The sequence below is a fragment of the Nicotiana tomentosiformis genome, chromosome 10, assembly GCF_000390325.3.
Source record: "Nicotiana tomentosiformis chromosome 10, ASM39032v3, whole genome shotgun sequence".
In the NCBI taxonomy this organism is placed as follows: domain Eukaryota; kingdom Viridiplantae; phylum Streptophyta; class Magnoliopsida; order Solanales; family Solanaceae; genus Nicotiana; species Nicotiana tomentosiformis.
The window spans coordinates 23,159,783-23,186,759 of record NC_090821.1 but is presented as its reverse complement, the minus strand read 5'-3'; the positions used below and the strand labels follow the sequence as shown (position 1 = coordinate 23,186,759).

Genomic DNA, 26,977 nt, shown 5'->3' with positions numbered 1-26,977 from the left:
CTGGCCAAAGAGCCAATGCGACCCTAAGAGTGGCAGTTGATTCTATACCCGATGATGCGGGTAAGCACCCGAGGGATGAGGATAATCCCCCAGCCACAACACTGCTTGATTCTACTATTCATGCTCAGACTGCACCAATCATTACTCCTATTGAGGGTGTAGCGATTCCTCATCCAACTAACATTCCAGTGCTACCTCCAGCCTCAACTTCTGATCCCGGTGTTTTTGAGGGGGGCCTTAGGGGAGCCATACAGATGTTGGCTCAGATAGTGGCTTCCTAGGCCCAAATATCGAATGTTGCACCTACTTCTTCCATTCATCAAGGGGATTCTGCTAGTTCCACGATGAACAAGTTTCTTCAGTTGGATCCTCTAGTGTTCACAGGTACTGATCACGAGGATAACCCATATGCTTTATTGATGAGATGCACAAGACTCTCCGAGTTATGCGTCCTTCTAAGACAGAAGCAGTGGAGTTGGCTTCCTACCTCTTGAAAAGAGGTGGCGTATTCTTGGTTTGAGCTGTGGGAGGAGTCTGGTGAGGAAGGGAGCCCTCCGGTAAGGTGGAGTGAGTTTGTCGATGCCTTTATTGATCATTTCTTACCTGTCGAGACGTATTCTTGGTTTGAGCTATGGGAGGAGTCTGGTGAGGAAGGGAGCCCTCCGGTAAGGTGGAGTGAGTTTGTCGATGCCTTTATTGATCATTTCTTACCTGTCGAGACTAAGGCAGCTCGTGCCACGGAATTTGAGAGCCTGAAACAAGGTAGCATGAGTGTGTGGGATTACCATATGAGATTCGTGTGTTTGTCCAAGTATGCCATCTACATGTTGCCCCCTATGAAGGCTAAAGTGCGCCGGTTTGTGCAGGGCCTCAGCCCCTTGGTTATTAATGAGGCCGCTACAGCTGCCCTGAATTCTGATATGAACTACAGGAAGATGGTGGCATTTGCTCAAGCCACACAGACCCGCAAAATGAAGAATAGAATAGAGCGAGAGGGTAGCAATAAGGCTCGGTCTGCGGGTAGCTTTGGTGGTTCTTCCAATGGTGGTAGTGGTGGAAGGTCAGCATATAGGGGAGGGTCATCCAGGCCATCCCAGTCCTTTGCTCAGTCTTTAGTCACTGCACTACCATCAGGGTGTGGTCCGCAGTAGTGGAGCTGTTTTAGGCCCAGTCAGGGCAACATCAGATCCTACTAGCAGGTTCGGCCTGGAGGGAGATTCCAGCAGCAGTGGAGGCCCCCATTCCCTAGGTGTGGGAAGATGCATTTAGGGGCCTGCTACATGGACCTACCCATATGCTACGAGTGCGGTATTAGAGGTCATATTTAAAGGGATTGTCGTTCATCCTCCTAGCATATGGGCAGGGCACGGCACGGCTAGCCAATTCTGCAGCTACTACATCCACAACACCTCCTCCAGCTCGAGGCACTCCATCAATTGCAGGGCATGGTGCAACTAGGGGTGGTGCACAGAGTTTGGGAGGACCCACCCAGTTCTATACTATGAGGGGTCGCCAGAGTTCAGAGGCTTCTTCAGATGTTGTCACAAGTATATTTACTGTCCAATCTCATGATGTATATGCTCTTATTGATCCTAGTTCCACTTTGTCATATGTCACTACCTATGTTGATATGGAATTCGGGATAGAAGAATAGCTCCATGAGTCGTTCTCTGTATCTACTCCAGTTGGTGAGTCTATTGTCGCCGCGCAGGTTTTTAGGGATTGTGTAGTCATAGTGCATGGTCGGGACACCATGGCCAATCTCATTGAATTAGGGATGGTTGATTTTGATGTGATAATGGGGATGGACTGTCTTTATTCATGTTTTTCCAAGCTTGATTGCCGAACCAAAACTGTTAGGTTTGAATTTCTGAATGAGCCAGTTATTGAGTGAAAGAGGGATGATGTAGTACTGAAGGGTAGGTTTATTTCTTACCTTAAGGCAACAAAGATGATTAACAAGGGGTGTATTTACCATTTGGTTTGGGTTACGGATACCAATACAGAGGCACCTACACTTAAGTCTGTACCAGTTGTGAATGAATTTCTGAAGGTCTTTCCTGATGAGCTCCCTGGGATCCCACCAGATAGGGAGATTGATTTGAGGATCGATGTGATACCAGGCACGCATCCTATATCTATTCCACCCTACAGAATGGCACCGACAGAATTAAAGGAACTAAAGGAGCAGTTAAAGGATCTATTAGAGAAGGCTTTCATCCAGCTGAGTGTGTCGCCTTGGGGCACACTAGTTCTCTTTGTAAGGAAAAAGGATGGGTCATTGAGAATATGTATTGACTATCGGTAGCTCAACAACGTCACAATCAAGAATAAGTACCCACATCCAAGGACAGATGACTTGTTCAATCAATTATAGGGTGCTATATATTTCTACAAGATTGAACTAAGATCGGGGTATCACCAATTGAAGATCAGGCAGCGTGATATTCTGAAAAAAGCTTTCAGGACCCTGTATGGGAACTTTGAATTTTTGGTGATGTCTTTTGGGCTAACGAATTCCCCGACAGCTTTCATGGATCTTATGAATCGAGTCTTCAAGCCTTTTTTCAACTCTTTCATGATAGTGTTCATTGACGACATTCCCGTACATTCAAAAAGTCAAGAGGACCATGCCGACCATCTCAAAGCAGTTCTGCATACTTTGTACCAGCACAAGTTGTATGCGAATTTTTTGAAGTGTGCATTTTGGCTTGAATCCGTCACATTCTTGGGTCATGTCCTCTCCAGTGAAGGAATCAAGGTTGATCCTCAAAAGATTGTAGTTATGAAGAATTGTCCGAGACCTACGACTCCAACAGAGATTCACAGTTTCTTGGGCTTAGCTGGGTATTACAAGAGGTTTGTGGAGGGGTTCTCCACTCTTGCCTCTCCATTGACCAAATTGACGCAGAAGGCGGTTAAGTTCCAATGGTCAGACACTTGCAAAAAGAGCTTCCAAGAGTTAAAGTCAAGATTGACTACGGCTCCGGTGTTGACCTTACTGGGGGGTACAGATGGGTTTGTGGTATATTATGATGATTCAAGGATCGGACTTGGGTGTGTATTGATGCAATATGGCAAGGTGATCGCTTATGCTTCTAGGCAACTTAATAATCATGAGATGAACTATCCAACACATGACTTAGAGCTTGCGGCAGTGGTTTTTGCATTGAAAATTTGGCGTCATTATTTGTATGGGGTCCATGGGGATATATTCACCGATCATAAGTGCCTTCAATATATTTTCAAGCAGAAGCAATTGAATCTGAGGCAGAGAAGAAGGCTGGAGTTACTCAAGGACTACGACATCGATATTCTATATCATCCGGGGAAGGCTAATGTTATGGCGGATGCTCTTAGCCGAAAATCCATGGTTAGTTTGGCTCACTTGGAGGCACAGCAAAGGCCATTGGCCAAGGAAGTTTACCGGTTAGATAGTTTGGGATTTCATCTTGCGGACTCTAGCGAAAGAGGGGTGACTATGCAAAATAGGGCTGAATAATCGCTTGTAGTGGAAGTCAAGGAGAAGCAATACAACGATCCGTTATTGGTATAGTTGAAGGAAGGGATTCATAAACATAAGACCATGGCTTTTTCTCTTGGCATGGATGTTGGTAAACTAAGGTACCAAGGGCGACTATGTGTTCCAAATGTAGATGGTCTCCATGAAAGAATCATGACCGAGGCTCGCAATTCCAGGTATTCCGTGCACCCGGGATCTACAAAGATGTACCATGACCTCAAGGAGGTCAACTGGTGGAATGATATGAAGAGGAATGTAGCGAACTTTGAGGCAAGATGTCCAAATTATCAACAAGTGAAGACTGAACACCAAAGGCCCGGTGGGTTGGCAAAGAACATAGAAATTCCAATGTGGTAGTGGCAAATGATAAATATGGACTTTGTGGTGGGACTACCTCGCATGCCTCATAAGTTTAACTTGATTTGGGTGATTGTGTATCGACTCACGAAATCAGCACACTTCTTACCTATTAAGGCTACTGACACAGCAGAACAATATGCTCAGTTGTATATCAAGGAAATAGTCAGGTTGTATGGCACTCCGATTTCTATTATCTCAGATCGAAGGGCACAATTCACAGCTAAATTTTGGAAGAAATTTCAGCAAGGTTTGGGTACTCATGTGAATCTTAGTACAGCCTTCCAACCACAAACAGACGGGTAAGAAGAGCGGCCTATTCAAACACTCGAGGATATGTTGCGCGCTTTTGTTCTTGACTTCAAGGGTAGATGGGATGATCATTTGCCGCTTATAGAATTTGGTTACAACAACAGTTACCATGCCAACATTCATATGGCACCGTTTGAGGCTCTATATGGTAGGAGATATAGATCTCCCATTAGGTGATTTGAGAATGGGGAAGCAGAGTTGATAGGGCCAGAGATCGTGCATCAAGCTATGGAGAAGGTTAAGCTCATTAAGGAACTGTTGAAAACTGCTCAGAGTCGTCAGAAATCCTATTCAGATGTGCATCGTAGGGATTTGGAGTTCAAAGAGGATGATTGGGTATTCTTGAAGGTTTCTCCCATGAAGGGTATAATGCTGTTTTGGAAGAAAGGGAAATTGAGTCCTATGTATATCGGGTCATACAGAATTATTCAACGGATTGATCATTGTTACACCCTATATTTTCGTATGTAAAAATGCGTCGTAAGCAAACTAATGTAGGACAAAAAAATGAGATAATATTTAAAAGTATATAAAGTAAGTTAATCATGTTACCTCTGAGGTTACAAATATTGAAGATCATGAACAACAAGTACAAAGAGGGTTGGACAGTTCAGAAGCTAAAGCAATTAAATAAAACAATGTTTCATCGAAAGTCGACAAGTTGGGAATGTTATAACATGTACCTTTGGGGTGAGACTAGGGTGATTAACATGATAAAGAGATTATGTTATGATTTATATTAGTCGTATTACATCCGTGTGTTATGTTTTTAAGTCAAGCGAGTTGTGGAACAAAAGTCGATGAAAGTCATCACAAGTTACATTCATAAGTTTTACTGAAACTTTGGGTCAAATGTAACTGCAATTTTCTCCCAATATACTTAGAGTTATGGTGTGTTCCACCCATCAAATTAAAGATCTATGAGTCTATTTTCCAACGCATTAAACCATTTGTCAATACGACATCGGAGTAGAGAGATATGTGCATTTTTGCGATACTGCGCAAGCTGCTAGGTGACAAGTAGGTGTGTCACTTACTTGCTTAAATGAAAGCCCAAAAAGGGGCCATTTTCGGGTCGTCCAAAGAGGCCTTTTAAGGGCCTATTTTCTTCATATATTAGACTTAAAATAGAGCATAATAACCATACATAAGCTCTGCAAAGAATCCTCCCAAAAATTTCCCACAAACCCTAATTGATTTTCTCTCCCTTTCAAGTTCCAATTGGAGGTAAAACTTAGAGTTTGAAGAACCAAGATAGGAGCTGAGTTATCCAACAAATAAGGTGAGTTTACTGCTCTCTTTCATCCATTTTTTCTTCTGTAAATTCATGGTAAGTCGTTCTATACTTGTAAGAACTCACGGGATGGTGATCGGAAGCCGTGAGTTCGAGTTATTCACTTGTAGCGGACTGTTTTGTGGACTGTTTTGTGTTGCTGTTGGGCTGCATGTTTTATTACTATTTTGTGGAGTTTTGGAGGAGGAAGGGGGTTTATAAACACCATATAAATGTAGGGTGGTTGGCTGGTCGTTCGTCATAACATTTTCGGGTCGTTTGACACTACTACGGTGGTCGTTTTGTGTACGAAGAGATTGGGGTGTGTTGGGCTGTTTTGTAGTAGCTATGACGGCCTTGTCGGCCTAGCTTTATATTGATATTTAGTTAGTGCTAGTTTCCATTCAGTTTTATATTTTGCTTCGCAAATTGTCTTGCAAGGTGGCCCCATGGCCAAAGTATGACATTATGTGTTCAGAGTCCCTTAGTCGCAATTTGGTACGCCAGGTTAGGTGAGGCACGGGGTGCTTGTCTCGCTCCTAGGTTCGGGGCGTGACAAACTTGGTATCAGAGCAGTTCTGTCCTAGGGACGATCCTACCCGAGTGGTGCCCACGGATGATGTACAGATTACAGAGGACTTGTCATACGAGGAAATTCCAGTTGCCATCCTAGACCGACAAATCCGCAATCTACGAAATAAGGAGGTAGCTTCCGTAAAGGTTTTATGGAGGAGCAAGAATGTAGAAGAGATGACGTGGGAATCGGAGGAAGAAATGAAGTCTAAATACCCCCACCTATTTCAAAATGAAGATATGGTTCGAGATGGGACGCTACAACATAGCTCTATGTAGGCTAGCAGGTCATCAGGTAAGCTTTTATTTTTCACTTTCAATATTTATGATTTACGGTCGGTGAGGCAAATTGCTGCTATTTATAAAGATTGGCCATGTGTGGCATGCATAGTATGTTTCTGGCTACGTGCAGGTTGGTTTTAACCTAGTGTACGAAGGATACTCTGGAAAAAGTTTCCAAAGTCTCCAAGAGTAAACATTCGAGGACGAATGTTCCCAAGGGGGGAGTGATGTTACACCCTATATTTTCGTATGTAAAAATGCGTCGTAAGCAAACTAATGTAGGACAAAAAAATGAGATAATATTTAAAAGTATATGAAGTAAGTTAATCATGTTACCTCTGAGGTTACAAATATTGAAGATCATGAACAACAAGTACAAAGAGGGTTGGACAGTTCAGAAGCTAAAGCAATTAAATAAAACAATGTTTCATCGAAAGTCGACAAGTTGGGAATGTTATAACATGTACCTTTGGGGTGAGACTAGGGTGATTAACATGATAAAGAGATTATGTTATGATTTATATTAGTCGTATTACATCCGTGTGTTATGTTTTTAAGTCAAGCGAGTTGTGGAACAAAAGTCGATGAAAGTCATCACAAGTTACATTCATAAGTTTTACTGAAACTTTGGGTCAAATAACTGCAATTTTCTCCCAATATACTTAGAGTTATGGTGTGTTCCACCCATCAAATTAAAGATCTATGAGTCTATTTTCCAACGCATTAAACCATTTGTCAATACGACATCGGAGTAGAGAGATATGTGCATTTTTGCGATACTGCGCAAGCTGCTAGGTGACAAGTAGGTGTGTCACCTACTTGCTTAAATGAAAGCCCAAAAATGGGCCATTTCGGGTCGTCCAAAGAGGCCTTTTAAGGGCCTATTTTCTTCATATATTAGACTTAAAATAGAGCATAATAACCAGACATAAGCTCTGCAAAGAATCCTCCCAAAAATTTCCCACAAACCCTAATTGATTTTCTCTCCCTTTCAAGTTTCAATTGGAGGTAAAACTTAGAGTTTGAAGAACCAAGATAGGAGCTGAGTTATCCAACAAATAAGGTGAGTTTACTGCTCTCTTTCATCCATTTTTTCTTCTGTAAATTCATGGTAAGTCGTTCTATACTTGTAAGAACTCACGGGATGGTGATCGGAAGCCGTGAGTTCGAGTTATTCACTTGTAGCGGACTGTTTTGTGGACTGTTTTGTGTTGCTGTTGGGCTGCGTGTTTTATTACTATTTTGTGGAGTTTTGGAGGAGGAAGGGGGTTTATAAACACCATATAAATGTAGGGTGGTTGGCTGGTCGTTCGTCATAACATTTTCGGGTCGTTTGACACTACTACGGTGGTCGTTTTGTGTACGAAGAGATTGGGGTGTGTTGGGCTGTTTTGTAGTAGCTATGACGGCCTTGTCGGCCTAGCTTTATATTGATATTTAGTTAGTGCTAGTTTCCATTCAGTTTTATATTTTGCTTCGCAAATTGTCTTGCAAGGTGGCCCCATGGCCAAAGTATGACATTATGTGTTCAGAGTCCCTTAGTCGCAATTTGGTACGCCAGGTTAGGTGAGGCACGGGGTGCTTGTCTCGCTCCTAGGTTCGGGGCGTGACAATCATGTAGCTTACAGGCTTGAGCTACCACTAGAGATGTCGTTAGTGCACCCGGTGTTTCATGTATCTATGTTGAAGAATGTAGTTTGAGACCCGATACTCATTGTTCCGGTAGAGGCTATTGAGGTTAATGGGGAATTGACTTATGAGGAGATTCTAATTGCCATTCTTGACAAGCAAGTCTGGAAGCTGAGGAATAAAGAGATTGCCTCTGTGAAAGTGTTATGGCAGAACCAACAGGTTGAAGAGGCCACCTGGGAAGCCGAGGAAGAGATGAAGAAGAAGTACAATCATTTGTTTGAATAACTAAGTAGTTGTATTCTATGAGAATGTAAAGAACTTACTGTCATACCATGACCTCGGTAAGTGCGACCGGCTCTCAACCGAGATAACCCGGCCAAGCAATCTTGTATAATGACTTCTACCCAGACTCGCCCATGAATAAAGAGAAGGTATATTTCATTAATTAGACAAAGAGAAGGTTACCTGAACAATCCAAATTTCATTACCGTTAAAATTTCATTCAAGATTTCCCCAATATATCACATTACACATTCAAATTAGCATCCAATGTGACCCAACTGTTACTTCACACACCAGCAGTTCCAAATTTTGATTGACTTCCTTAATTTTCAAAACATTTGCCAGAGTCTCCCCTGTAATTGGGCCTATCTACCATCCATAAAATCCTAAAACCTGTCCGAACAGCATAACCATAACACAACGATGTAAAACAACATGGAAACAACACCGTCCACAATGCCATAAACATTACATTATGAAGAAGGAGTATCCTTAACATAAACTATATAGGGAAAACATAGTTTGTAGAAAGTTAGCTCTTAACATCATGGACACAACAACATAGCTCTTCGAACAAATGAGGATAATTCTTTATCATCTCTTCCTCGGCTTCCCAGGTGGCCTCTTTGACCTCTTGGTTTCGCCATAACACTTTCACGGATGCAATATCTTTGTTTCTCAACTTTCGGACTTGCCTATCAAGAATGGCAACTGGAATATCTTCATAAGTCAATTCCTCATTAACCTCTATAGTCTCAACCGGAACAATAAGTGATGGATATCCAACCACCTTCTTCAACATGGATATATGAAACACCGATTAAACTAAAGACATCTCTGGAGGTAGTTCAAGCCTATAGGCCACCTGACCAATCCTCTAAATGATTTTGTACGGTCCGGCATACCTTAGATTCAACTTTGCTTTCTTACCAAACCGCATTATACCCTTCACGGGGGAAACCTTCAAGAATACCCATTCATCCTCTTGGAACTCCAAATCCCTACGACGTATATCCGGATAGGCCTTCTAACGACTCTGGGTGGTTTTTAAACACTGCTTAATGATCTTAACCTTCTCCATAGCCTTATGCACGAGGTCTGGCCCTATCAACTCTGCTTCCCCAATCTCGAACCGCCCAATGGGAGATCTACATCTCCTGCCATATAGAGCCTCGAACGGTGCCATGTGAATGCTAGCATGATAACTGTTGTTATGTAAAATTCTATGACTGGAAAATGATCATCCCAGCTACCCTTGAAGTCAAGAACACAAGCGCGCAACATATCCTCAAGAGTCTGAATGGCCCGCTTTGCTTGCCCGTCAGTCTGTGGATGAAAAGTTATACTATGATTCACCTGTGTACCCAATCCTTACTAATAGTTCTTCCAAAATTTATATGTGAACTATGCCCCTCGATCGGAGATAATAGAAACTAGAGTGCCATGCAATTTGACTATTTCCTTGATATATAAATGAGCATATTGTTTCGCCGTGTCGGTAGCCTTAACAGCTAAGAAGTGCGAGCCTGGGGTTGACGTTTTAAGTTGACTTTAAAAAAAATAAAGATCGAATATTTATTATCCGAAATAGTTTCCTATGGCTTTTATTTATGGTATTAAGTTATTTTTGGCTAGATTCAAGCCGTCCTGGGGTGGATTTGCGCGGGAAACGCCTATTAGCGGATTGATTTAGCATGTTTGAGGTAAGTATCTTGCCTAACCTTGTATCAGAGAAATACCCCTTAGGTGCTAGCCCTAGTTGTTGATTTATATGATGTGTTAAGTGATGTGTACATTATGTGACGAGCGCGTATACGCCCACTATTTTTTTGTTTTGACCGGAATAGATCGTAGGCTATTGATATGCCTTAATGTGATAATGAATTTTATATGAAACTTAAAAAATCACTTTATGACTATTTGATCATGCTCATTTTATTGACTTAGCCATAGACATGCTTTATCTATTGAAAATCCCCTCCACTTGTATGATTATTTATTATGTCCCTCTCCACGGTTGTTGAAAGTTGTGAACTTATACTTTGATGACACTGTCACGACCCAAAATCTACTATAGGCCTTGATGGCACCCAACGTCGCCATTAGGCAAGCCAACACTTAATTATTCATTTTTATTAATTTTGAAATCATGAATCTTATTTAGATAGAGAGGTCAGTGCATTAAAATAAATCATAGTTATGTATAGTTTTGTTAAAATAATAAGTAAAAGTGTATCAATGTAAAACAATCCATAACAAATTCTAGAACACCCCCAAAACTCGGTGTCACAAGTGCCTGGGCATCTACTAGAAGGTACAATGACAATACAGCATTTGCCTGGATTACAAGCTAGACAGGAAAATGTAAATAATTCTGATGAAGACTATGTATGCTGCGGATCGTAACCTGGGATGCAACTTACCGTAAAGTCCCCGCAATAGCCGCGCCTTTGCGCCCAAAAGACCACTAGAAATATATACCTGCACAATAAGTGCAGAAATGTAGCATGAGTACATAAATCAACGCGTACCTAGTAAGTATCTAGCCTAACCCCGGAGAAGTAGTCACGAGGGATCGACATCGACACTTACTAGTGGTCCAATAAATCAAGTACAATAGAGAGTAAACAAGTATGAAGCATGGTAAATAAATAGTGTAAACAAATATAAGTAACTGGTACAAACCTCTTTTGAATGGTAAATACTAGCTCTCAATTATCGAATACCTCCTCAATCGGAGTATATATGTATATAAAATGGTCCCTACCAGATAGGTCGTCACAATAAAAATCAGGAAGAGTGTTTCATGAATACCTCCTCAATTACGCACGATTCTGCCGAGGCGAATGACCCGATCCCATAAGAGTGTTTCATGAAGTTGCCAAGGCAAATGGCCCGATCCCATAAGAGTATTTTATAGAAATGCTGAGGCGAACGGCCTGATCCCATAAGAATATGATACTGCCGAGGCGAATGGCCCGATACCATAAGAATATGATATTTCCGAGGCGAAAGGCCCGATCCCATAAGAGTATGATACTGCCGAGGTGGACGGCCCGATCCCAAAAGAATATGATACTGCAGAGGCGAATGGCCCGATCCCATAAGAATATGATACTACCAAGGTGAACGGCTCGATCCCATAAGAATAAGAAAGCTTTAAGGGGTCCTTGACCCCATTCACGAATATACGTCTGAGTTATGAAATTTAAAGAAGCTTTTCAAAAAAAAAACGCACAATGCAAGAGAAATTCGTAAGGAAAGCACAATCATTCTGCGGCTAATAAAGTAGCTCGTCAAATCTCTACAATAGCGAGTATATAACTCTACGCAATCCAAGCCTGAGGTCGTAACGCGAAATCAAGTATCTAAACAAGCAAGAATAACTCGACTAGTACAATAAAGCATGGCGTGAATCCTAGTCTACCTGGACATAATAAGGAATTTTAGCATGTGCACGGACGCTCGTCACCTCATACGTGCGCAACTCCCACAACATGTAGCATATAACAAAAATAACACATACGGGGTAATTCCCCCTCACAAGGTTAGACAGGAGACTTACCTTGCTCTGTAGTTCCATAACCGGCTCCAACGCCTCTCTAACACCTCAAACTAAATGCCCATTGATCCGAAACTAGTCAAACAATCGTGAAAACCCATAAAAATATGCCCCAACATCATAATTAATTAAATTACAACAATTCCCAACTCCGCTCGAAAAGTCAAGGTCAACCCTCAGGCCCACGTACCCAGATTACAAAATCTTTCGATGATAAACATTACCCACAATACCACGAACTCAAATATATAATTTATTCGTAATTGCATTTCAAAAATTGTGGTCAAAGTCCAAAATTATCAATTCTAGGTTTTTCTCTTAAAATCCAAGAATTTCCATAATTTTTCATGTAGAAATCCGTATTTGACTTGTAATAAGTGGAGAATCACTTACCTTGCGTTGCTTTATGAATAACTCCTCAAATTATCTCCCCAAACTCATCCATCCACGTGAAAAATGAGAGTTAAGTCTCGATTTAAAAGAACCCCCCTGTCCAGCGATATTTCGCACCTGCAGCCACACAGTCGCACCTGCAGAAAAATCCATCGCAGGTGCGGTTCCCTCTAAGCCCAGGTAAATGCGCTTCTGCGGACCAATTCCGCTCTTGCGGGACCGCTTCTGCGGTCAAAACCTAGCTCCTGCGCACTCGCACATGTGGAGCCCTTCCTCTTCTGCGGCTCCAGTCCGCCCGGTTCATTTCCGCTTCTGCGAAATATTCTTCACATCTGCGGGCTCATAGATGCGGCAATTTCCTCGCAAGGGGTTATGCTGCCCGCAGAATATAAGCCTACTTCGGCACCACAAAACCCCGGGTTCTAGACGAAACCTCAAATCATGCCAAACAACATCAAAACTATGAATCGGCGATCGAAACCTTTATTTAAACTTTCAAACTTATAAACTTCGCCGAACGCGTCCGAATTATACTTAAGCATCCTGGAATGATGCCAAATTTTGCGTGCAAGTTACAAATCATGATATGAACCTATTCCAAGGCTCGAAATTCCGAACGGACATCGATAACACCAAAATTCACTTCAAATCAAACTTAAGAAATTCTTAAACTTTTGAAATGCCAACTTTCCACAACAAGCGCCGAAATGCTCTCAGACCACCCGATACTCAACCCGAACATATGCCCAAGTCTGAAATCATCATACAAACCTATTAGAACCGTCAAATCCTGATTCCAAGATCGTTTACTCAAAAGTCAAACCTTAATCAACTCTTCCAACTTAAAGCTTCCGAATTGAGAATTTTTCTTCTGAAACAACTCCGAACTTCCCGAAATTAAATTCCAACCAAACATACAAGTCATAATACATGAAGTGAAGGTACTAAAGGCCTCAAACCGTTGAACGACGTGCTAGAGCTCAAAATGACCGGTCGGGTCATTACATTCTCCCCCACTTAAACATATGTTCATCCTCGAACGTGCCAAGAACTGCTTCGTAGTTGCCCGAAAATCATTGTCCAACACCTTGTGCACCTACCCGTGCCACCACAACCCAGGTGAGCACATTAGCTCGAGTCAGACTGTAGGTCTTCCCTTTTATTTTAGCCGACAAGCCTTAGGACTAAATTTCAATCTCCGAATTTCTCTATAAGACCTAATTCTAACATATGAACACCGTATCAATCTCCACACACTGAACCCACACATGATCACGCACCCATGCTGACAGCACATAATACACCGCATAACTCATTTGCCCATGATAACCTCCTCCAAGTACAACAGCTGCAAATTCACTAACCTGATACCCGTAGTATACCTCATAACCCATATAAACCCGATCTTAACCTTCACAATACTGCAACGATGAAAGAGATGTGCAGGAGCTCATAATCACTCGTCAAATCAATAACACACGGAGTTTCTCCGTTTGGCAAGAACCGTTACCTCATTCTGAACTGAATAGTGACATTCTCTCTTTAATATACCTTACACAAACCCGATCGCACCGATTTCAGGTCCAATAACCGCGTCTCACCCAGTACAAGCTGCTCAGGAAACAAGCCACCTCAAATATTAACTAAAATCTCATATGACACAAGCAATGCGACACAAGCAACAATTCGAATGTGACACATAAGGAAGAACGAACTTTGGAAAAGAACTACTCAACGCACATAATGATTAAAATGGCCGAACATATGCTATGGACCTTTCTCAGAGAATGAGAAACAAAAAACACAAAATAGGTATAGGGAACCATACTCAACATCTCTCTATTATGGAGTGCAACCCGATCCACACATGACACCGTTGTGGCATGCAACCCGATCCAAATAACATACCTGTGGCGGCGTGCCACCCGTTCCACACATAACCAAAAATGAGGAAATACAGATCAAGCCATAATGCTTATACTACGAAATACCCGAATATCGACCACAAGCACGCCGAGTGCAAAAATACAACCCTGGGGAGACGGATAGCGCCATGCACTACAAAACCCGAGCTCGACTAAGGTGCAATAACGACAAGCTTCACAGAACCACAACACATGTGCGAATAATCAAATCGTCTCACAACCCACATGGCATATTAGAATATTACAGAGAATAGCTGACGACTGGAATAACATCCAACATCCGAAGACTCCTCCATAAGCAGTGTTATGCTGAATGAACACACATGACCTGATGTAGATAATTCACATTAGTTCTACTAGCAAACCTCAAGATGATTCTGATCATTCCATACTGGGCCACTAACCTTCCAAAGATCCATAATGACCCTATTCATGATACATAAGAGCAGCCGTCAAATCCGGAATGAACTCCCACAGTCTATAACCAAAGGAATAGAACACCTCTCAGTCATAACCTCTCCCATTGGCGACAGCACCAAATCTCCATACCTGATTTCAATCACTAACAATCAAATGACTAATACATCACACTTATACAATCTTCCGCATTTCAATACCCAACACTTCTTCCACAAAACAAACCATCCTCAGACTGCCCGAATATAATGCCAGCATACTCTGAACATCTTAAATCTTTCCCCGCTCCTCCGAGCTCATGATATTCTTATCAACACCGAACCTTGGTCCTCAACTTACAATTTCCATACTACTCACTGCACTTATCATGTTGCTACGCGAGAGTATAAGAATTTCATCATAACTCCTGAACCACCAATAGAATAAACACTCCATCATCTAGAACCCCTTTCACTCAACACATTTTAGAGAAACAATTGCAACACGCAACTGAATTCCCATAACCACAGAAAATACAAACCTCAAGTTGTGGTCTAAACCACCATAACTCTTTCATGATCCATCTACACATAACAGACCATCATAATCAAATACCTCCAACTCAATCAAATTACGGTGGTTGTCAAGTCCGCACGTATAATCATGAATCACCTGTATAGTTTAACATACCGAAGGAACTGATCATTTTCACAACCATGCCGATTCAACCCATCACTAACTGACACAACTTCCTCTAATTTACTCTTGACTTGCCTTCGAAATAATAATAGCTCCCTTCAAATGCATAACAGACCTCAAACAACACTCATCCCGAGTGACCCCAAATCACGAGACCACGTCGTCTCAATATCCATAAGCCATTTTATACCCTCTTCATGCACTCAATAATATCTCCAACTGATACACCCTTTTCTGGAAGACCTTTTGCGAATCCGAAGTTGTTTCTCCCATTTCTCTAATAATGCACCGTAGACCCGATGATAACATAGAAATTCCCAAGTGTTCTTCATACTCTATTGAAAAACCCAGTCCTCAACCACATAACGAACCCAAAATTTTTGAACACCGCACTTTAATTCTCAAACCCATTAGAACCATTGTTGAGAGTCACCCACTGTGACCTGGTCCCGAATATATAGCTAAACTCTAGTGCTCTTCTAGCACATGAACACTCCCAAAGATACAACTGGATGAATTATTTTCCTTGTACATCACATCCACAAGAAGCATACATTCTGAGTCATCCCCAACACCTTCACATGAATTGATAAGGCGAAATGTAACACATATACGCTGAGTTCCTCTTAGTCATAACTAATCCACCAATGCACCAATAACCAGAAATGACACAAGCACACCACCACGTGAATCTCTCATAGAAGGTGGGCTCCCCCACTTAGCTTTACGCTACAACCACCTAGATCCACACCCCACAACGACCTCTTCTTCCCAGTTACCACGATCCCACATCGTTGCTCAGCCAAATTTCTCATAAGTTCTTGTTGGACTAATCATAACACATCCCGAATTATCCTCAACAATCGTACACTCGACCTCCTAACCATTGTACCATTTTCTTCAAGCGATCCAAGCTCACCTCGCAGTACATTCATCCCATGTTGGGTAGAAAGTAGAACTCTTCGTAGGAACCTTATCAAAAATCAAGCAAGCGCTAACCTGCTCACTGGATATAGCCCACTTGTGTACCTTCATCTTGACCTCCTCTAACTTCATTGCTATAGTTTCGTCCATCATGAAATCAACTAACCTCCCTAGGTCTGCACTGATCCTCCATATGTAAGAATCCATTCATTCATTAACATCACCCGATGGTCCAATAGCGTGTGAAAATCGAAGTGGTATGGCATCCAAGACAATGATCGAATACTTCACCTTTTCCTACATTCCAATCAAGCCTTTCTCGTCATATTCAAAATTCCTAAGCATAGAAACCACCTCATAGTTCATATCCCTCGAATCTTCAATACTGGAAACGCCGATCCGATCGTGAAGTCGCAATGCACAACCATCTCTGCTAACTTCCACTTAGGTTCCACCTTACAACACTGTGCCCAGAGGCAAACAAATGAAGACCAACACGCCGATGAGCCTCAATGCATTCAAACAAGGATGGCAACACCACAATATTAACAAGAATTCCACCAAATTCGAAAATATCAAATCTCGAATGTAGGCAAAACCAACACTGGGCTAAAATGACATAACACCCCTCCACAAGGCGATGATAATAGCCCACTCCAATACGTAGGGAGAAACATCCTGCACCACATCTGTGGTACCTCTACAGCACCTCGATGCGCAATTGATAACAAGCGCTCAACACCGTATAAGAATGAGTAGAAAGGAAATGAAGGCATAAGCCTCAATGGAATCAAATCGCACGACGAAAAATCAAGAAGGGAAGTTCTCCTAATAGCCATCCAGCCTCTCGAAGACAAGTACAAACATCTCCATATCGATCCGCAAGGCTCTACTAGACTTGCTCATGAATCGTGAGACCTAATGAACCTAACGCTCTGATACGAAGCTGTCACGACCTAAAATTCACTATAGGCCGTGATGGCTCCCAACGTCATCGTTAGGCAAGCCAACACTTAATTATTCATTTTATTATTTTTGAAATCATGAATCTTATTTATATAGAGAGGTCAGTGCATTAAAATAAATCGTAGTTACATACAGTTTGGTTAAAATAATAAGTGAAAGTGTATCAATATAAAACAATCCATAACAAATTCTAGAACACCCCAAAACCCGGTGTCACAAGTGCATGAGCATCTACTAGAAGGTACAATGACAACACAATATCTGTCTGGAACACAAGTTAGACAAGAAAAAGTAAATAATTCTGATGGAGACTCTGTATGCTGCGGATCATAACCTGGTATGTAGCTCACCGTAAAGTCCCCGCAATAGTTATGCCTTTGCGCCCAAAAGACCACCAGAAATATATACCTGCACAATAAGTGCAGAAGTGTAGCATGAGTACGTAAATAAATACGTACCCAGTAAGTATCTAGCCTAACCCTGGAGAAGTAGTGACGAGGGGTCGATATAGATACTTACTAGTGGTCTAATAAATTAAGTACAATACAAGGTAAGCAAGTATGAGGCATGGTAAATAAACAGTGTAAGCAAATATAAGTATGTGGTACGATCCTCCTCTGAATGGTAAACACTAGTTCTCAATTATCGAATCCTCAAACGGAGTATTTATGTATATAAAATGGTCCCCACCAGATAGGTCGTCATAATTCAAATCAGAAAAACTCACGAATACACTGGCTTCTAATTAAATATTACGCGCGATTCTGCCGAGGCGAACGACCCAATCCCATAAGAATATGATACTGCTGAGGCAAACGGCCCGATCCCATAAGAATATGATATTGCCGAGGCGAACGGCTCGATTTCATAGAATATGATACTGCCAAGGCGAATGGCTCGATCCCATAATAATATGATACTGCCGAGGCGAATAGCCCGATCCCATAATAATATGATACTGCCGAGGCAAACGGTCTGATCCCATAAGAATATGATACTGCTGAGGAGAACGGCCTGATCCCATAAGAATAAGAAGCTTTAATGGGTCCTTCACCCCACTCACGAATAAACGTGTAAGTTATGAAATTTAAAGAAGCTTTTCGATGAAAATACACAACGCGAGAGAAATTCGTAAGGGAAGCACAATCATTCCGCGGCTAATCAAGTAGCTCGTCAAATCTCTACAATAGTATGTCTATCACTCTACACAATCCTAGCCTCAGGTCGTAATGTGAAATCAAGTAACTAAGTAGGCAAGAATAACTCAACTAGTACAATAAAGCATGGCGTGAATCCTAGTCTACCCGGACTTAATCAAGAATTCTAGCATGCGCACGGACGCTCGTCACCTCATACGTGCGCAACTCCTACAACATGTAGCATATAACAAGAATAACACCTATGGGGTAATTTCCCCCTCACAATGTTAGACAGGAGACTTACCTTGCTCCGAAGTTGCATAACAAGCTACAACGCCTCCCTAACACCTCAAACCATATGCCCATCGATCCGAAACTAGTCAAACAATCATGAAAACCCATAAATATATGGCCCAACATCATAATTAATTAAATTACAATAATTGCCAACTCCGCTTGAAAGGTCAACAAAGTCAACCCTCGAGCCCACATGCCCGGATTCCAAATATATTTGAAGATAAACATTATCCACAACACCACGAACTCAAATATATAATTTATTCCTAATTCCATTTCCAAAATTGTGGTCAAAGTCCAAAATTATCAATTCTAGGTTTTTCTCTTAAAATTCCACAAATTCCATAATTTTTCTTGTACAAATCCGTATATAACTCATGTATTTAACTTGTAATAAGGTGGAAATCACTTACCTCGCATTGCTTGATGAATAAATCCTCAAATTAGCTCCCCAAATTCGGCCATCAAAGTGAAAAATGAGAGAAATGAGAGCTAAGTCTCGATTTAAAAGAACCCCTCTGCCTAGCAATATTTTGCACCTGCGGCCACACAGTCGCACCTGTGACTTCGCATCTGCGGGCTCGCAGATGCGGAAATTTCCTCGCATCTGCGGCCTTTCCCAGCTCCAGCCAACCTGTGCTTCTGTAACCACTGGACCGCACCTGTGGTCTCGCATCTGCTGCCTTTCCCAGGTCCAGCTAACATGCACTTCTGCGACCACTAGACCGCACATGTGGTCTCGCACCTGCGGCCAAAACCTCACAGGTGCGATTACACCAGAAGCCTTAAGCCTCAGAAATTCTTAAAGTCCAAAATTTTGATCCGATTCCAATCTGATTCGCACTCGGGGCCCCCGGGACCCAACCAACCATACCAACGCATCGTAAAATATTATAAAAATTTAGTCGAAGCCTCATATCACGCCAAACAACATCAAAACAATGAATCGATGATCGAAGCCTTTCTTTAAACTTTTAAACTTTTACACTTTGCCAAACGAGTCTGAATTATACTTAAACATCTAGGAATGACGCCAAATTTTGTGTTCAAGTCACAATCATGATACGAACGTGTTCCAAGGCTTGGAACTCCAAACAGACATCGATAACACCAAAATTCACTTCAAATCAAACTTAAGAAATTCTTAAACTTTCGAAATGCCAACTTTCCACAATAAGCGTTGAAATGCTCCCGGACCACCCGATACTCAACCCGAACATACGCCAATGTCTGAAATAATCATACGAACCTATTTGAACCTTAAAATCCTGATTCCGAGATTGTTTACTCAAAAGTCAAACCTTAGTCAACTCTTCCAACTTAAAACTTCCGAATTGAGTATGTTCCTTCTGAAACAACTCCGAACTTTCCGAAATTTAATTCTGATCACACGTACAAGTCATAATACATGAAGTAAAGCTACTCAAGACCTCAAACCGCCGAACGGCACGCTAGAGCTCAAAACGACCCGTCGGGTCGTTACGAATACTTTGGCACTATTGTTGTAATATTTGTGGCACTTGGTGTTGCACCCTATTTTGCATAAGTCAAAATATGATTCAACTAGTAGTTTCCCTGTTGTTGATGAAAAAGAGTCGTCACCTAATATTTAAAGGTATACTAGAGTATCTATTTATTTGTTAGATTATTATCCTATTAGTTTGCTAACCAAGTGAGATTTGGGTAAGGGTTCTTGTTCATCTAAGGGAAAGGTGTTAGGCACCCCTTAGAATCTACCTGAGGTAGCTCCATAGGACTTATACTAGTTTTTTGGAAGTGGATGTCTATAATCTGCTTAGTTTGGTGCTTAAGGTCTGTGGTCTATTTTAATCTTATTTTAAAAGTCTACTTATTTTTAACAAGAGGTGGTATATATATACTTTGAAAAGAGAGTGTAGGTTTCATAGGATTTTGTGAAAAGAGGGTCTTTGGAAAAATTCATATTTACAAAAGGTTTGTAAAATGTGGTTGTGTTTTTAAATATTTTTTCCTTTCAAAAAATGTGGCTATCCATGGGAGTTAGTAAACTAGACATGTCATGAAAATACCTCAAGGTTAGTTGAAAATGAAGTTATCCCACTAAAAAACTTGTTAACCGCAAATTACCAGTCACTTTTGGTTTGGTTTGTTGAAAGGTCCATTTTTTGAAATATTCTATTCAGTTTTGTTTTCAAGGAGAAGAGCCGTAAAATCTGTTCATCATCAAAAGACTTTAAAAGATTTAGTGATAAATAAAAAATGAGACCCTTCTATTTATTACCAGTGAACGATTGAAATACTCTAATGAATATAGTGAGTAAATTTAGGTTCTTCTTTATTTTACCTATGAGCTTGGTTTTGCCTAGATTCCTATAAATAATTAAAGCATAGGCAACGCATCAAATAACAGTGTTAGTATCATAACATGTACATAGATTAAATGATAAATTTAATTTTATTCTAAAAAAACAACAGAGGAAAGGGACTGGACTCAAAATTAGGACAAAGAGAGGGCAGGCCCAGTAGGCTTTGAAACGCAGCAACAATAGACTTCAGTAATGTAGATTCTAGGCTAAAACTTGCGCCTGAGTCCTGGAGAACTCAGCAGACCCAAATCCGAATATACATGCAAAGACATAAAGAGAAATATTAGTGGTGTCTCATGAGGCCCAATAAAAATGGTGATATATAAGTGTGATTAAAAATACAATACATCTATCATGAGGCCCAATAAGACAGGATTGTAATAAATAGATACTGTTAGGATGATAATTGCCCCTTATTTGTATTAATCGTGAGGGAATAATGAAAGTCAGTGATTAAGAGCTTAAGACAAGACCTTACTCATGAACAAGGTACCCTTTGGAATCCCTATCACATCAGAGTTCACAAGAGTCTCAAGGACCCCGAATAGTGCTTATGTCAGGGAAGGGCACTTTAATCATAAACTAAGTCTCGCCCCAAATATCCTTAATCACTGACACTCATTCTTTCTTGAAGGTTTAGATACAAATAGGATATTCACTCAATAACTATTACAAAAACAGTAGTGAACACAGAGGTATAAATACAAGAACTACAGAAACTATGAAAAATATCATCAAGGTATAGGAGCAAGAACACCTTAAGACTACACTACTCCTCTTGGGATCAGGATATGAACATAAGGAGGCCAAACATATTTATCAGGTCATCAATCAAATATCCAAGTGCAAATCTAAACGTCCACAAACAGAAGACATCAACGAAACCTAGAGCAGTATCCACTTTAAAAGTATAAGCTGGTGTTGGGATTTTTTATCACGCCCCGAACCTGGGGAGCGAGACCGGCACCCGGTTCCTCACCTAACCTAGCGTACCAACTTGCGACTAAGGGACTTTAAACATATAATGTCATAATTTGGCCATGGGGCCACATTGCAAGACAATTTGCGAAGCAAAATATAAAACTGAACGGAAACTAGCGCTGACTAAACATCAATATAAAGTTGGGGCAACCAGACCGTCATAACTACTACAGCTGACAAACTAACAAAATATACATACCAGGCCTACAAGCCAAACATACTGCACTAACTGACAGAATATATCTACAAGCCTCTATTGATGGATGTACTGTGATCGGAATAGGGCCTCGACCTACCCATAACATATATATATACATACATACAGAAGATGTACACAAAACCCTAGACCCCGCAATTCCGAAGGACGTGGAGCTTACTGATCAGACTGAACTCGGGCAACACCTACTGAGGAGGTCTACCTGTCTGTCTATCTGAACCTGCACGCATGAAATGCAGCATCCCCAGAAAAAGGACGTCGGTACAAAGTAATGTACCGAGTATGTAAGATAATAAAATTACTTAAAGCTGAAACTGAAATGATAATATAATAACTGAAAGTAACTGGGAGTCAAAGATGATCTGGAGATATACTTACCTACTGATACTGACTCAACTCCTTCAATATAGTAAGTAAAATAAATGTCCAGCCCTATAAGGCTCGGTACGAGTAACTGCTCGGCCATAGTAGGCTCGCTCATAGGCGCTCAGCCATACTAGGCTAGGTATCTCGGCCATTCTGGGCTCACTCATAGGCGCTCGGCCACAGTAGGCTCGGTATATAACTTACCATCTGATCAAAGGTTGCTCATTAAGGGCCTGCCCACCGATTATAGCTCGATGATGGTAAAAATATATAGACCCTCTGCTCTCTTGACTGGAAGAAGACAATACTCAATTGAATATAAAGTCCCGATAAGGGAGAATACTATAATTTATGAGACTAGGATAATATATATAAATTCGGTAATATGAACTTCTCTTTATGCCTCGTTATCAAACACATGTAGTTACGAGATCATGCCAAAATGAAAGAAGGGGTTAGCCTTAACATACCTTATCATAATCTTTCCAATCACCAAGTTGAACTCGCCTCTTCACACCTTATTCTACAACAACGATAATAATACTATCATTAAGTTACGAAAGGTACAACTATCGCATAACGAACGACAAGCTTATTTTGTATTAAAATGGACAGCATCTCCCCTATAATCCTTACTTCCTCCAAATTCAAGATAACACCAATAATACAAGAACACAATAATAACAACATATATACATTATATTCCAACCTTATATACACCACAAAATACTACAAAATAGCCCAACACACCCCAATCTCTTCATACACAAAATGACCACTTTATTAGTATCAAACAGTCCAAAAATGTTATGACGAATGACCAACCCACCACCCTGCATTTATGTGGATATATGCATTTTTGCGAGACTGCGCAAGCTGCTAGGTGACAAGTAGGTGTGTCACCTACTTGCTTAAATGAGAGTCCGAAAATGGGCGAGTTCGGGTCGTCCAAAGAGGCCTTTTAAAGGCCTATTTCCTTCATATATTAGACTGATAATAGGGCATAAAAACCAGACATAAGCTCTGCAAAAATCCTCCCAAAATTGCTCAGATTTTCTGTCCCTTTCAAGTTCTAATTGGAGGTAAAACCTAGAGTTTGAAGAACCAAGATAGGAGTTAAGTTATCCAACAAATAAGGTAAGTTTACTGCTATCTTTCATCCATTTGTTTCTGTTTTAAATGAATGGTAAGTCGTTCTATATTTGTAAGAACTCACGGGATAGTGATCGGAAGCCGTGAGTTCGAGTTATTCACTTGTAGCAGACTGTTTTGTGGACTATTTTGTGTTGCTGTTGGGATGCATATTTTACTACTATTTTGTGGAGTTTTGGAGGAGGAAGGGTGTGGAGAAACACCACAGAATGACAGAATGGTGGGTTGGTCATTCGTCGTTACATTTTTAGGTTGTTTGGCACTACTTTGGTTGTCATTTTATGTATGAAGTGGTTAGGGTGTGTGGGTTATTTTGTGGTATATGGTGATGGAGATAAGGTTGGAAAATGATGCATATATGTTTTTATTGTTGTGTTCTTGTTGTTGTTGGTATATTGTATTGGAGGAGGGCCTTGTTACAGTGGAGATGCTGCCCAAATTTACGTAAACGAGCTACTAGTTTAAGTTGCGGACTTAGCCTTTACTCAGCATTGACTTTGAATCTCCTTATGCTGTAAAAGATTAGGTTGAGTTGTTTGAAGAATTGCTTGGAAGTTAATAAGGACTCAACAGAGTTAAGGCATGTTAAGGCTAAACATTTCCTTCATTTTGGCATGATCCCGTAACTACATGTGTTTGATAACGATGCATAAAGAGAAGTTCTTATTCCTGAATTTATATACATTATCCTAGTCTCATAAGCTACAGTATTCTCCCTTATCAGGCCTTCATATTCAGTTTAGTTTTGTCTTCTTTCAGCCAAGAGAGCAGAGAGTCTATATATATATATATAGTATTATAGTATTTTCACCACCATCGAGCTATAATCGATGGGCATGTCATGACCTAACCGATGGGCCATGATGAGTGCCCGAGTCCTACCCGTCGAACACCCTTAAGCATGCGTCTAAGATATAAACATGAATAACATCTGTCAATAACCTGCTGAATTATGAGAATAACATACATGAGGCGAAACATGTCCAAAAGACATATACACATATACATGCGGAATACGGTAGGGCGAGCTAACAAGGATGCTATAGACAACTATATATCCAAAACTGGAAGACGACAAGGCCACATACTATCCAACTGTACATAACTGTCTACAGACCTCTAATAGAATATGCAACTATATAAAGACGCAACTGGGCCCCGTCATACCCATATATGTATACAAACACATCATACCAAAACTCAAAGCAGCTCCGGGCTAAGTGGAGCACACCAACTCTCGCTGATCAAGGATCCTAAAGAGGGGGCTGTCAGCCTGTCTACCTGCACTTGCGGGCATGAAACACAGCGTCCCCAGGCAAAAGGGATGCAGTACCAATAATGTACCGAGTATGTAAGGCATGAGAATCAGTACATACAGACATAGATGAAACATGGAGTACAACATTTTACCTGTGAGTCTAAATAACTTTGTGAATCCTTAAACATTTATAATGTCATGCACGTGCGTATAAATGCCGTTTCATGCATAGGTATAGGTGTACATAACATCATCAAGCCTCTGAGGGCATCCCATCATATCATCTACTGTGGGCAAAATCATCAACATATACCAGCTGATCGGGTGGTGGTGCGTATATAACGTCGTAACCTTTTCGCATATCCCATATACATATAATATACGCGTATATAACGCCATCTAGTCATGGGTCAATGTACATATATAAATGAATGAAATGCATAAGAAATATGTTAATAAGATTTCTCAGAATGTCATAAGATCAACATGCCTTTCGGATAAACATTATCAACTACGTATTTTTCTGAGACCCATGAACAGAAGATATAATAATATGTCACATGTGGAATCAAGAACATAGACACCCCTAGTAGTTCTATGAATAGAGTCATTTATGAAACCCGTGTGTTTGCTCGTTTCGTTTGTATCGTATGAATCATGCCAAAAAGAGAGAAGGGATAGCCTTAACATACATGAGTCGGTTCTCTTGAAAATCCTTCTAACACACGACAATCGCGACAAAACTTGTGACGGCAAGATCGGAGTCAGAAAAAATCCATATGATATTCTTGAGAAAGATTGCGCCGTACTCCCTTAAAATTGCAAAATCTCACGTTGCTAAGATGCTAAAAATCTTGTTTTGAATTTGTTGAAGATCCGTACTTACAATTTTGATATATGCACCTCTCTTTGAATTAGAGAGGTCTTATACTTGAATGGGTGTGGGCCCTACTTCATGTCATGACTAAGCCACATAACCCTCTAACTTTGCCACCTTGCCATATAAGTTTAAGAGTCACTAATTTGGGGTAGTAGTTTGATGCCACGTTTTGGGGGGGGGGATTAGGCTTATCCAAAACTAATGATTAATTAGCTAATCTCCCACCAAAAATTATTAATTAACCAATTACCCACATAGTTAAGAATTATCTCAAATTACTTAAAATACTACTCGCTTTTAACACATTTTATGTACCCTACTATCATGGTCATGGGGTACCTTATATGGCACTAGTCCATAAATACCGAGTATTATAGCTCGAACTGTAATTTATCCCAAATTGACAACCTTCAACGAAATTCATTTTCTTTGATTCGTTTACCCTTTAACCTTCATGGCACTTACCTATCGCCTGTTATAAATAGCATAAATGCTTATAACCTCAAAAATAATCTCATTCCCGAGTCTACATCGATTAACTTACGACGAAACTTTAACGTACGAAAACGCGAAATGTAACATCTTTTCCCCTTAGAAATATTTGTCCTCGAATGTTTAACTCCCCGGGATCTATATAAATTTTGGAAGAGTCGCCTTTGTAACAGTATTACTATCAACCCTTCCTGTAGAAAACTCAATAATTCAATGCCACACAGGACCACAATCATCAATAACGACAATGGCCTCACACGACCAATGATAATGACTAACACAAGAATCCATGCACGTACCTTAAGGTTGTGATGTCTCAGTTGGATCCTTCTTTGGAAGAGGAAACAAGTGAGGATATCTAGACTTCATGTCTTCTTCGGCTTCCCAAGTCATTTCTTCCACATTATCATTTCTCCAAAGTACTTTCACTGAAGCTACGTCTTTAGTCCTCAATCTTCGAACCTATCTATCTAGTATAGCAATGGGAGTTTCCTCATATGATAGCTACTCTGTGACCTGAACATCATCAACTGATACGACCCTGGAAGGATCTCCGATACATTTACGAAGCATAGACACATAAAAGACTGGATGTACAGACTCCAAGTCAGAAGGCAAGTCTAACTCATATGCTACCTGGCCTACCTTACGCGTGATTTTATATGGTCCAATGTACCGAGGGCTAAGTTTTTCTTTCTTGCCAAACCTCATAATGCCTTTCAGTGGTGATAAATTTAGGAATACCTAATCG

The 26,977-nt window shown here is 40.8% G+C and overlaps 2 protein-coding genes across 2 annotated transcripts; both read left to right on the top strand.

Annotated features, from left to right (window-relative positions):
- The first annotated feature begins 344 nt into the window (after nt 1-344).
- On the top strand, nt 345-1,151 carry LOC138899877 (uncharacterized). Its single transcript, XM_070186574.1, has 2 exons — nt 345-384; nt 499-1,151. The coding sequence occupies exons 1-2, from the start codon at nt 345-347 to the stop codon at nt 1,149-1,151; spliced, it is 693 nt and encodes a 230-aa protein (XP_070042675.1).
- Nucleotides 1,152-4,420: 3,269 nt separating this feature from the next.
- Nucleotides 4,421-8,237, top strand: LOC138899876 (uncharacterized). The gene is made up of 2 exons (XM_070186573.1): nt 4,421-4,556; nt 8,047-8,237. The coding sequence occupies exons 1-2, from the start codon at nt 4,421-4,423 to the stop codon at nt 8,235-8,237; spliced, it is 327 nt and encodes a 108-aa protein (XP_070042674.1).
- Nucleotides 8,238-26,977: the final 18,740 nt, after the last annotated feature.

Excerpts from the sequence above, each read along its gene's own strand:
- LOC138899877 (XM_070186574.1), top strand. The coding sequence starts at position 345 with ATGAACAAGTTTCTTCAGTTGGATCCTCTAGTGTTCACAG. Across the intron at positions 385-498 it reads GGATCCTCTAGTGTTCACAG|AGGTGGCGTATTCTTGGTTT; the intron begins GTACTGATCACG and ends CCTCTTGAAAAG.
- LOC138899876 (XM_070186573.1), top strand. The coding sequence starts at position 4,421 with ATGGAGAAGGTTAAGCTCATTAAGGAACTGTTGAAAACTGCTCAGAGT. Across the intron at positions 4,557-8,046 it reads GAAGGTTTCTCCCATGAAGG|AGGCTATTGAGGTTAATGGG; the intron begins GTATAATGCTGT and ends TTGTTCCGGTAG.